The sequence below is a fragment of the Peromyscus maniculatus genome, chromosome 10 (assembly GCF_049852395.1).
Source record: "Peromyscus maniculatus bairdii isolate BWxNUB_F1_BW_parent chromosome 10, HU_Pman_BW_mat_3.1, whole genome shotgun sequence".
NCBI classification, from domain to species: domain Eukaryota; kingdom Metazoa; phylum Chordata; class Mammalia; order Rodentia; family Cricetidae; genus Peromyscus; species Peromyscus maniculatus.
This window is the reverse complement of record NC_134861.1, coordinates 40,758,735-40,771,786: the sequence shown is the minus strand read 5'-3', so window position 1 is coordinate 40,771,786 and position 13,052 is coordinate 40,758,735. Positions and strand designations below refer to the sequence as shown.

General features: G+C 44.3%; 1 protein-coding gene across 21 annotated transcripts in view; it reads left to right on the top strand.

Moving 5' to 3' along the window:
• Prom1 (prominin 1) overlaps positions 1 to 13,052 on the top strand; it is a 118,293-nt gene that overhangs the window by 72,546 nt on the left and 32,695 nt on the right. For all 21 annotated transcript variants that reach the window (XR_013042878.1, XM_076546238.1, XM_076546249.1 and 18 more), the window contains 6 exons: positions 916 to 979; positions 2,079 to 2,168; positions 4,141 to 4,358; positions 7,327 to 7,401; positions 8,348 to 8,411; positions 12,527 to 12,686. Coding sequence is in view for 20 of the 21 variants with exons in the window: in XM_076546238.1 (XP_076402353.1) it covers positions 916 to 979; positions 2,079 to 2,168; positions 4,141 to 4,358; positions 7,327 to 7,401; positions 8,348 to 8,411; positions 12,527 to 12,686 (671 nt within the window). In the remaining variant the exon portion in view is untranslated. The remainder of the gene's footprint in view (positions 1 to 915; positions 980 to 2,078; positions 2,169 to 4,140; positions 4,359 to 7,326; positions 7,402 to 8,347; positions 8,412 to 12,526; positions 12,687 to 13,052) is intronic.

The following is a 13,052-nucleotide window of genomic DNA, read 5'->3' as shown; positions in this document are numbered from 1 at the left end:
AGTAGTAGCGGTGGCTCATAAAAATTAGGATGGCTTTCATCATCTTATAAAGATGATGGCTTTGGGAAAACTTGCCTGTTGGAACATATGTGAGGACCTCTAACAAGTAGAAATTATACAGATAATTGAATAGGCAGTTGACAGATGGAATATAACTGTCTCCAAAGAGAAGAAGATGTTTTACCTCTAGTAACTAAAGAAATGCACATTTAAACGCTGCCACGTGTTTACTGGGAAGGTTGGCAACTCTAGAAGGATGTTCACCTGGCCTTGCTGGGAGGGTAGGAAGCAGGCCCACTGAGCCACCATAAATAAGAAGATAAATATTCCTCTAGAAACTCATGGGAAGTAATCAATATCATGGACTCAGTGTGTCAGACTTCAGATTGGTTGTCAATTCTTACTCATTGCATCAGGAGGTACATCTGTCCCGTTGAGTCTGGGATGTCCCTGTGACCAGTTTATGACCAGGAAGACACAGTAGACATGATCTTGGGATAGTTTGGAACTTCAGCTTCTAGGAGCCGTGCATCAGGTGTCTATGAGTCTCTTGCTGCTGGTGATCCCGAGGGTTCCTTGTGAAGATACCCAGGCTAATCACAAAGTACAGGCAAGAGAAAAGGGGACCCACATGGGCTCATGCTTACAATCTCCACCGTAGTCCACAGAATCATGACACATGAAAAATGATCACAGCTAGCAAGTGTATCATAAGCAAGCACAATAGGTAATTGGTGCCAGGCCAGTAAAGCTTGGGGGTGTGATGATCAAAAGACGAGTGTGTATGTCACCTCCTAGCTAGTTCTTTTTCAAAGTGCTATGAGGGGGTTCACTTTTGATGGCTTAAATCCCTACTGTCTTTGTATTGTGACTTTGCCTCTCAAAGGGCAGGTGCCATCTAATTTTCTTTTCCAGCAAATTGATTATATATTGGCTCAATACACCACCACCAAGAACAAGGCATTCTCAGCCCTGGATGGTAAGTAGCATCGAAAGTTAGTTAGCATTTTTGTTTGTTATGGCTCAAAAGATGCCTTAACTACCTCCTATAAAGCACAGACCAAAACAGAAGGCAGCTGAAGGTAGCGGGGAGGCGGGGAAGCTGCAGAGCTACTTGGGTGTTTGCTACTTGTCATGGGATGCTTAAAATCTGAATTTTAGGGGCTAGAGAGATGGCTTAGTGGTTAGTAGAACTTGGTGCCCTTGTAGAGGACCTAGGTTAATTCCCAGCCCCCGCAGGGAGGCTCACAACCATCCATAGTGCCATTTCCAGGACATCCAAAGCCTTCTGCTTACCTCTGTGGACACCAGGCATACACATGCTGCACAGACATCCATGCAGGCAAAACATTCATCTACACAGATTGATAAATAAATCCTAAAAAAAAAGCCACCCAACATTTAAGTTCAGTTTCACAAGCAGAGGGACTTGGGGCCTCTGTTTTGAAATTTTACATTGCTTATTGCAAAGCCTTCACGCTCCTGTAGTCATTTTTCATGCAGAAGAGCATGTGAGGCCATGCTAAGGGCCCTGTTAAATGGGCTTTAGACATAGCCTGGCCCTGTTCCTTGCTGGACCATGTCTCATTAGAGTTCACATGCAGATTGGTTAGGTTGTTCTCAACAAAAGGTGACATTTGGAGGAATATATGGTTGGCAGGATTGGGGAGGGGCCTTGTCCAAGGCCAAGGATGTTGCTCATCACCCTACAGTGCACAGGACAGCCTCCCCCCTCCAAAGAAGCAATGTCTGGTCCCAAATGTAAGTGGTACCACAGTGTAGAAAACTCCAGTGTAGATGAGTTGGAGACACTGGTTACATAACACAGCTCAAGATGATAAATGCTGTGTTCTTCACACAAAGCCTAAAGGTCCATGAGAATAATTTTCCACTGGGAAATATGAGTTTGCAGATTTTGAAGCAAGCAATGCCATCTCCTCACATTAGGGCCCACAGTCTGGAGTGGAGGATGGGATGTGAGGACAGGAAGAGGGAAGATGTTTTCCAGATGTAGGCTCCTGGGGTGTGAAGAGAAGCAGGCTTGCTCTCATCAATATTGCCCTTTCCTTTAAATCCAGGTATTGATTCCTTGCTGGGAGGCAGAATAAAAGACCAACTAAAACCTAATGTAATTCCTGTTCTCAATGAGATTGAGCACTTGGCAACAGGTAAGCATAGTGGCAAAAGTGACCAAGAATAGCCCGTCCTGGATTCCTGGCTTCACAGGGTCACTCACGTTGACTTGGATTTCCTCTTCTTGGATTAGGTCTTTGTTTTTATTTTGGCAGCCTGCCTGCTGGGTTCCAAGGCCTGGTGGTACTTCCATCACGGTGTCAGTTGTGCTAAGGTCTGGGGCCAGTAACACATGGACTTTGGAGAGAGCAGAAACATGACAGTTGCCTGAGCATTCTATGTGGGCTGCAGGTCAGTCCACACAAAGAGCTCTGGGCTGGTAAAATGTTACTTGGCTGAAATGAAGAATTAAGAGTTGAGCTGAACTTAAGAATCAGAAAGGTCTTTCCCACTTTCTGCAGATGCATGCAGCCTGGGATGATCAAATGACTCTGAGTTATAGCCCTGTGCCTATAAAAAGGGCATAATGTGCTTTGAATCTTTTAGAAAGTGTATGTTTATAACTACTGGGTACTATAACAATCCTGGACCCTAACAGAATTGTACCCCTAACCCAGAATGTCTCTAGACAGTGACTAAATAAATATGTTTCCTGGTCTATCAGCTTATTTTATCACTTGCCTTTCTTTGTTTGGTGAACTAACGTAGCTGAAATCAAAGAAGAGGACAGTGAGATAAAACTCTGGCACAGAAGCCAACTTGTGTGGCCTCTCATTACCCTCTTGTCTTCTGCTCTGTTGGTGCCTGTGTTCTTTTCTCTTTTCTAATGATTAACAATTTTATGGAGTCTCTGTATGCTACGGAGTGCGGTAAAGAGACTGCCAAGATGGCCACTCCATTTTTAGGGGGAAGGTTTTTATTGTGGGCAAGAGAAGGAAAATATCCAGAGGAATCTGGAAGAGTCCAGAGCAGAGAGAAAAGGAAGTAGACTGGACATGGGCGGGGCTTTCTCCGAGAGAATCGAGAGGGCAGGGATGGAGGATGGAGATGTATGTGGAAAAATCAAGTGGGTCTTGTTGCTGGAGAGCTTCTCTCCAGGTTCCCCAAGCCCCACAGTCCCACAATCCACTTATAAAATAATCACTCAGATGCTTATATCACTTATAAACTGTATGGCCGTGGCAGGCTTCTTGTTAACTGTTCTTTTATCTTAAATTAACCCATTTCTATAAATCTATATCTTGCCACGTGGCTGGTGGCTTCCCAGCGTCTTCACATGCTGCTTGTCCTGGCGGTGGCTGCAGTGTCTCTCCTTCAGCCTTCTGCTTCCCAGAATTCTCCTCTCTCCTTGTCCCACCTACTTCCTGCCTGGCCACCTACTTCCTGCCTGGTCACTGGCCATCAATGTTTTATTTATATAGAATGATATCCACAGCAGGGTCTTAAGAAGCATGAGTAGCTGTGGGGAAGGGAAGCCCATGAATGGGGGGCAGGCCAGGGAGTTTTAGGGTAGAGGAGCTAAGAAGGACCAGGATGCTAGTTCAAGGGCTTTGGAATCAATGAGTACTTTTGAGTAGGCTCTGAGGGAGCCTGGAGGCTAGGGTGGACTTTGATGTAATGATAGGCACTACAGGTATGTGCCAATGGAGAGCCATATGTGCCTCCTGTCAGAGGTAAGGGAAATGACTACCTTTGGGGGACAGGAACGCTCTGTGACAGTTGAAATGTTATGGAGGTATAATTAGAACACAGTCAAGAGCAAAGATTGAAGCAGATTTCAGAATTTTTCTACTCGAGTAAAGTGATAGAATTAGAGACCAGGAGTTGTACAGCCCAGCTCTGGATACCTCCTCCAGGTTATGGGTCCATCTTTAAAGCTAAGTGGTAGCACTTAGGCTAATTAACATCTCCTAAGAACTTTGGTGTACCTACCACCTGTGAGACCACAGCCAAGAACCAGACTCTTGGAGTCCAGGTGACCCAGCCCCCTAATTCTGTCTGAGCTCATTTCCAGTTTTTCTTTAAGCACTCGTGTGGCCCGTTCTGATTCTACCTGTGTTCCTGCAGCCATCAAGCAGACCAAGGTTGCCCTGGAGAACATGAACAGCAGCCTGGAGATCATACAAGATGGAAGCACACAGCTCAGCACCAACCTGACCACTTTGAGAAACAGCATCCAGAAGTCACTCAACAGCAGCGACTGTGCTTCGGACCCAGCCAGCAAGATCTGTGCTAGCATCAGACCAGAGCTGAGCAATCTGGGGAGCAACCTCAACTCGAGTCAGGTGAGCAGGTGTGAGCTTGCCACCGCCAGGAGACTGAGAGGAGGTCGAGTAGGGCTCAGACTGGTTGCACCTCTCTGGTGCACAGTGGCTTGGGCTGGAAACAGTAACCTCCAATGCTCTGCGAGTCTTTTCGGGCCATGTAATCACTGTGCTGGAATGTATGCAAGAGAAGAAAAAAGAAAACTGGCGGGGGGGGGGGGGGGGAGGCTTTTGAGAAGTTTTGTGTCATCTGATGATTTATCAAGGTAAATTCAGTTAAAAAAAGAAGAGCAGGCTGGGTGGCGGCGCACGCCTTTAACTCCAGGATTCGGGTGGCAGGGCCAGGCGAATCTCTGTGAGTTCATGGCCAGCCTGGTGTACAGAGTGAGATCCAGTCCAGAACAGGCACCAAAACCATACAGAGAAACCCTGTCTCAAAAAACTCCCCCCCCCCCAAAAAAAAGAGCCGAATACATGTTCTTCTTTAAATGGTTTTTAAAACTAGGTGTGTGAGCATGTGGGGAGATGGCTCAGCAGGTAACAGCACCTGCTGCTTTTGCAGAGGACTTGAGCTCAGTTCCTAACACTCATCAGGTAGCTCACAGCTGCCTGTAACTCCAGATCCAGGGGCTCCAATGCCCTCTTCTGGCCTCCACATGCACTGCACTCACATGTGTACGTACCTCCATATGGATATACAATACACTTAAGAAAAGTAAGCTATTAAGAACACCAGAAAACTAGGCATATTAACCATATATGCTGGAATAGACAGTTCCATTATTTTCCAAAATTTACCCCCTCATTTGAGATGCAAAAAATCATGTTTATATTAATTATACTTAATATATTAATTCAGTTAAATTTGCCATTCACAGTGTATAAAATAATATTTTAACATACTTTTCCCGCTTTCATATTTTATGAGTCAGGTTTTTTTTTTAAGACTTCACATGTACTATCATTGTCTGAATATCTACTGAATTACTTTTGGAGTCATCAAATGGACCTGTAGGGGTCAATTCTGTGTTAACTATTTGAAATACATCTTTTGAGAGGGTGATATTGTATGCTTTGTTTTTGCTGTTTGCCTTTTTGAGACAGGGCCTCACAGTAGTCTCACATTTGCCTGAAACGTGTTAAGTAATCCACGCAGACCTCAGACTTCACCCTCCTGCCTGCCTCTTCCTAATGCTGTTAATACATACCTGTCAGCATCCAGGAATACAGGCATAAACCACCGCACCTGGCACTGTTGTTTTTTAATGTGCTTTTTGCATATATGGAAAAGTTGTAAATACATGTCACTCTTCCCATACCTTGGGACACTGTCTCCAAGTGTTCTGGTTTCATTTGTGCTGTTATGATATAACACTTTGGCCATAAGGAACTTAGGGGAGAAAAAGGTTTCTTTGGCTTACACTTCCAGGTCACTGTCTACCCTTAAGGGAAATCAGGGCAGGAACTCAAGCAGGAATTTGAAGCAGAAACCATGGAGACATGTCACTTGCTGGCTTTCTCAAAGGCTTGGACTTAATTAGCTTTCTTATACAGCCCAGGACTACCTGCATAGGGAATGGTGCCCCCACAGTGGGTTAGGCCCTCCCACATCAGTTACTAATAACATCCCACAGACTTGCTCCAGGTCAATCTGATCTGGACAGTCCCTCAGTTGAAATTTCCTTTTCAGAGGACTCTGCTCTTCTTATGTCAGGTTGACAATTAAACCTAACTAGGCCACCAAAGTTCAGCATTTTGTCCCACTTATTTTATCTGTTTTTTCATATCTTTTGTAAATTGTACCAAGTTATTTTCTTGAAAACTGAGTCTGTGTTACATTGCCAGCCTGTTCCTTTTATAGCTAAATAGTTTAAAATGTTTCTAAACTTTGCATAATCGTCATATACACATCAAAGTTAGGAACAAGACACAGAACCGCTCCTTCCATCTACTCTACACTTTCTCTTCAGATGTCAAGTTTTTAACGAAAGTGCATTTACAAATGTCTTATCTCTTTGCAACTTAGGATCTTGCATTGCCAATAGTATTGTGTGTTTCTTTCCCCTTTAACCTGGGGCTATTTCTCAGTCTTTTTCTGTTGTGACACTGGCATTTTTGAATACTCTATTTGTTTTGTGGAGTGGACTTCAGTCAGGTGTATGTGTGACCTCTTATGATGAGACTTGAGTTCTCCACATTCACCAAGGACCTAGTTCAGAAGTGATGTCAGGTCCTTTTTGTGTCCTGTCGAGAGCCCCAGGGCATGGATCCCAGGTGCCAAGAGCTATCATGCTCGGAATTCATATTTAATTCTGGACTTGGAAAACTGGTTCCAGACTTCTAACCAATGCCACCACCAGATGCATTATACAATTTTAGTATTTTTTTTATTTGTTTGTTTGTTTGATTGGTTGGTTTAATGTTGAGGATCCAGCCAGAGCCTGGCACATGTGTTTTACCTTATTTAGACACCTAAGGCCCTATTTTACCTTTAAAAGTGATTTTTACAAGTTGGTTTATAACTTCATTCAGCAGTGTTCAGCTCTAGCAGTTATGTGGCCACACATACTTTACCTGTACCTCCTGAGCTTACTATGGCAGACCCATAAACTTTCAAAATCAGTGCTCATAGGCCAGGTGGTGGTGGCACACGACTTTAATCTCTGCAGCTGGGAGGCAGAGGCCGGCAGAGTTCTTTGAGTTCGAGGCCAGCCTGGTCTACAGAATGAGTTCCAGGACAGAGGACTGTTACACAAAGAAAGCCTGTTTTAAAACAATATAAAAATAAAAATAAAAATAAATCATTGCTCATAGATGCCACTCTGAACAGAAGGTGATTTCTCAGGTCATATTCTATTTTCAAAAGAAAAAGGAAGTAGCTCCTTTGATGTCAACATCTTGGGATCTGGATATAAGATAACTCTCTTTTTTGTGAACATTAACTTGGGGATAATTACCTTCTCTTATTCTTTGTTTCATAATTTTTCAGCTCCCGTCTGTGGATAGAGAACTCAATTCTGTTAACGACATCTACAGGACTGATCTGGAGAGCGTTGCCAAAAGGGTATGCTTCTTGGAACAAGTAAGGTAGCTTACTTCATATCAAGGGCAGTCTCATATATAAGAACAAGGAAAGAGCGAAATTCCATGACAGTCTTGACCTCTGCTTTCTTGGACTTAGGTGCAGGGCGGCATACTGGTTTGGTTTTATTTCCTTCCTAATTCAATGCTGTTCCACACACTATGCCCTCAGTCTGGCACTCACTCCTTTCTCCCTCTCCTTTATCTTTTGATTTAGTTTTTTTGTTTTGTTTTTGGTTTTTTGTTTGTTTGTTTTGTTTTTTCCTGAGGCAAGGTTTCTCTGTGTAGCCTTTTCTGGAACTTACTTTGTAGCCCAGGCTGGCCTCAAACTCACAGAGATCCACCTGCTTATGCTTCCAGAGTGCTAGGATTAAAGGCATGTGCCACCACTGCCTGACATGACTTGGTATTTTTAGCCTTTATATACCACTCTTTCTTTTACTGAAAAAAAAAATTCATTAAACTAATTTTATTGTATACACTTCCTCCTTGAATATCTTTGCTCAACATCTTTATTGTCCCAATGATGTGTGGTTCTTATTTCCTTGGTGCAAACAATGGCTTTATTTTTCGTTGGGTTTTCTGCACATTTCAAGTTACTTGTCTCTCAGCTGTGGTCCAAAGGCATTTCTTCTGGGGTGAAAAGCCTTTAAGATGACCTGATTTTTTGAGTTAAAAGAACATGGTCTCAGCCTAGGCATACAGCTCAGTGACAGAGCACTTGCCTAGCACATGGAAGGCCCGGCTTCGGTCCCCAACACAAAAACCCAGCACGTTTCCCTAAAAGGGATTTGCTTTAAGACCCTTGATAGTTATATTAAGGTAATTTCAATCTTAAGATAAACATTACACTTTAATTTTCTTTCTCTACTTGATATAACATGGAGTATACGCCAACTGATCTTCAATTCATTTTGAAATATTTTTAGGGATATACGTTCATCGATGAAATACCTGGTAAGGTACGAAACCAAACTGTGGCTGTCATTGCAGGTGAGATCATAGTTGAAGGTCATTCTGTTTCTCTTTGTTAATGCTATGATTGGTGGATGCAAAGGAAGAGCTTGTTGTAAATTTCATTGTTCTTTTCTAGCTTAAAAAAATAGTCTGTTGCTAAACCCTATGGAAGGAGCATCAGACGTTTTGATTATGTTATCTCTATTCAGTGGTGATATAGATTGGGAAAGAAAGCCACCAAGCCTCGTATTTCTTGTATTTAATGCTTGTTGCTCTATGGCAAAGGGTGTCACTGAGTGGTGACTCCCGGTGCTGAGCTCTTCTAGGCCTTACAACAACTGCAGTTTGGAAGGTCATGTTCTAATTATCTTCCCAAGGAGGGAAACCCCACCCCCAGATTACTGTATTTCCTAAAAGAACTTAAAATGACCTTTATTTGTTTTTAGGAACACTCTACAGAAGAGTTTGTCTTTGGGGAAGTGTTTTCTTTCTGTCCCTGGTCCTGAGATGATGGTCCTTTGGGCTCTAAGGCTGCTTAGTTTTAGAGATATAAGTTTATGTTGAGGGCATCTTATGGTTTGAAACTACTGTGCTGCATTAGGGCGCAGATGCTTGGGAGTCAGTACGAGATTGGTGTGATGTAAGCAGCTTTTTATGGACTTATTTGCCTGAAGCTGAGTAAATGTATATAGCCTCTCTTTAAAGATCTTCCTGGGACTGGAGAGATGGCTGAGCAGTTAAGAGCACCACACTGATTGCTCTTCCAGAGGACCTGGGTTCAACTCCCAGCACCCATATGACAGCTTACAACTGTCTGTTACTCTAGTTCCAAGAGGCAGAACACCCACGGCAAAACACTAATGCACATAAAATAAAAATAATAAATAAAAATAGATTTATTTTAAAAAATTTTATTTAAAAACGTCCACGAGTCTACAAAGATGACTCCAGCTAAGACCCGTAGCAACTGTAGATGCACATCATGAACTGGCCATCTCCTATGATCAGATTGGTGACTAGACAGGTTGTCATCAGTGAGCCTTCATCCAGTGACTGATGGAGGCAGATTCAGAGACGCTGGGCCAAACACTGGGATGCGCCTGGGAGTTCTGCTGAGGAGAGGAGGAGGGATTGTAGGAGCCAGAGATGGCTATCCTGGCTCATGGGAACCCACAGAGTCTGAACAAACAACCAGGGAGCCTGCATGGGACTGACTTAGGTTCTCTGTATATATGTGACAGTGAGCAGCTTGGTCTATTCGTGGGACTCCTGGCAGTGGGAGAAGGGCTGTCCCTGGTGCTTTGGCTGGCTCCTGGGAACCTGTTCCTCATGCTGGATTGCCTTGTTCAGCCTGAATAAAGGGAGAGGTGCTTGGTCTTATGGCAGCTTGATATACCATGCTTGGCTGATGCCTAGGGGAGGCCTGCCCCTTTCTGAACAAATATGGAGAAGGGGTAGATGGGAGAGGTGGAGGGGAGGAGGAAGGGGGAGGAAGTGGGGGGAGAGGAAGGAGGGGCGGCTGTGGTTGGGATGTACAATAAATACATTAATTAAATTTAAAAAAATCTTCTTCCCAGTGCTGCTTTTACCCATTTACCAAGTGGTTTTTAAAAATGTTGTGTTATGGGATTGGAGAGATGGCTCAGTGGCTAAGAGCACCGGTTGTTCTTCCAGAGGACCCAGGTTCAGTTCTCAGGACCCACCTGGCAGCTCACAACTGTCTGTAGCTCCAGTTCTGGGGAGTCTGACACCTGCATGGAGACATACACACAGGCGCAACACCAATGCACATAAATAAAAATAAATCATTAAACAAGCAAACAAATAAAACCGTGTGTGATATGTTAGAACCCAGAGAGATGGCTCAGCAGTTAAGAGCACTGGCTGCTCTTCCAGAGAACCAGGGCTTAATTCTCGGCACCCACATGACAGCTCACAACTGTGTGTAATTCCTAATTCCAGGGCATCTGGTTCTCTCTTCTGGCTTCTTTGGACATGACCATGCATGTGGTGCAGAACACCTCTACACATAAAACAAAATCAATAAAACTTTATAAAAAAGATACTGAAGGCAAGCTCGTGCTTTCCTTGGGTAACATCTGAAGGCTACTTACAGCATGCTGAGTGTCTGATTGCTTCCTGCTTACTAACCTCTGTGTTTGATTTCTTGTTCCCCCCATCTGGACCTCTTCTGCTCACACGAGCAGTCCTCTGTTGTAAGTGTGCTGCATGCATGAGCAAAGCCCAGCGTTTCTGTTGTTGTTGCTTAAACACAAGTTGGCATTATCCCAGGGCCACACCAGTGCCTGTCTATCGGTCTGGATGTTAGTTTATCTCTATGACCTTAGCTCCCATACTTTGGGCCTTCAGTCCTAGCCTGAATATGTTTTACGTGCCTACTTTGTGCCAGGCTCTTCCAAATGTCGGGGATGTGAGAAGCGTTAGGCATGGCCACTGACCGTCCGTCAGCCAGTCTTACCCACAGGTCACACCCTGGCAACAGAGTATATGCGAGGTAGCCACCGTGGGGAGGCAGCAGGAGGAGCCTTCCTCCAAAAGTCATCCTGTACACTGAAGCTTGAAGAACACATTTGATTGAGAGCAGCTTCAGACGCCTGTCAGTCACCAAAGCCGACAAGGCGGTGCCTTAGCTCATGTGAGAGCAAGGGCAAGACAGGCTCCTAAGGAGCTGCTCAAAGCAGGCCGGATCTTTGGACCACTTCCATCAAAGTGGCCGATGGAACCTCACAGTTCTTCAGAAGCTTTTGCACAAGAGCCATTGGGGGAGACAGTAGGGCACCACCGAGTTCTCCCAACACGGTGTGCTCAGCTGCTCTCTCTTTCCAGATTTCAAATCTGTGTGAAAAACACTGTAGAAAAGATTCCCGCCATTTTTATATACAGTCACATTTTGAACCAAGCCTCAAACCTCTACCGCTTGCCCAGAGTCCAGCGGAGGCCTGAGGTTCGTTTTTTGAGAGAGTTCCGTTTACCATCGCTTAGCAGTTTCTCTGCCCACCTGGATCAGTAGACTTTTAACTGTTGTGCTTGTTCTTAGCACATCTGGGTCAGAACCTAACCTCTGGACCCGTGGGATGCTGGTCAGGTGACAACACAGTGTGAACAGGCAGCTGGGATCCAGGGTCTGTTGGGACAGACTAACACATTCTAGAAGATTGGTGTCTGGAAGGCCGTTATGGATCTCAGTGGGAAATAATCACAGGAATTGTGTTGTCCTTGGCATGTAGGAGATGCAGATAGGCTACTGTAATAAGTCCCTAATTGGATGAGTCAAGTCATTGATTAATAGACATCAACTGAAGTCACATTGTCAAGAAGCAATGCAAAAGTTATGCCCATGAATGGCATTTCTTTTTATTTTTAGTCTATTTTCCCTCTCCACTTCCCTTCACTCCTTTTCCTCCTTTCTCTTCCTCTCCTTCCCTCCTTTCCTCTTCTTACCCTCTCCCTACTCCCCGCCACACACCCCTATTTGTTTGACAAAGTGTCTCCCTGTGTAGACTAGGCTGGCCTCAAATTGGCTGCTATCCGCTGGCTTCTGCCTTCCCAGTGCTAGAATTACTGTGTGCATGCCCCTGCCGTGCCTGTCTCATAAGGCCATTTCTTAAGTAGTGGGATTTCTAGTCTTACCATTCCCCAAATCATATAATAGGACTTCCTTAAAACAAACCACAACACACCCCAGTACTTTCCTAAAGAGAGCGATGGGTGAGCAGCTTAACTCACATGAGCCTTTAGGTCACAGCAGAGGGGGAATTAAGGCAGATATTGCATTAGTAAGGAAGCAGATTAATACTGACAGAAGTGCTTGGCACATGGTAGGCACACCTGCATTTTAGTCACCTGATCCCCACCCGCCTCCTTTTTTTTTTTTTTTTTTTTTGCAAGATATTAGATGAGGGAGCGTGGCTTAACTTGGGTACCATTTTCACTGTCAGTGCTTACATCCACTGCTTCCTTTGGCTGTTGCTTGTAGACGGTCTTGGTTCTATTGGTGCTTGTTACAGAATCTTACTTTGGTAGAAGCCTACACAGAACATGGGGAAAACCCAAGTGACTTTTCTTTGTCCCCCAAACAAAGTCTCTCTTCTGTGTTTGAAAGTGAGTAACTGGGGTCCCTTTGTTTTCAGATGTCAAGCAGGCCTTGGATTCCATCAGCTCCAACATTAAGAATGTGAGCCAGAGTATTCCTATTGAGGAGGTGCTGGTTGAGGTCTCCCATTACATCAATGACAGCAACAGTTACTTCCACAAGGAGCTGCCCAAACTGGAAGAATATGACTCCTACTGGTGAGTGCCTCCTGGGAGCTGGCAAATGAGGGGCATGGAGCTTGCTTTGTAAGGGGATAAAAGCATGACATAATTTCCAGGGTAGCCTTATAAAACCAAAGGAGATAAAGAGGCTATGGCCTGTGTGAATAGTTATGCTCATTTATGAAAGTCACAGGGGGTTGGAGAGATGGCATTGCAGTAAATTGCATGTAGTACAAGTGTGAGGACCTGAATTCAGATCCGCAGCACCCATGTTAAAATAATAATAATAATAATAATAAAGACAGCAAAATGGGGCAGTGTGCATCTGCAACTCTAGTACTGGGGTCGGGAGGGTATTGGTGGAGCGCTAAACTTGCCAGTCAGCCTAGCCAGTTGATGAAT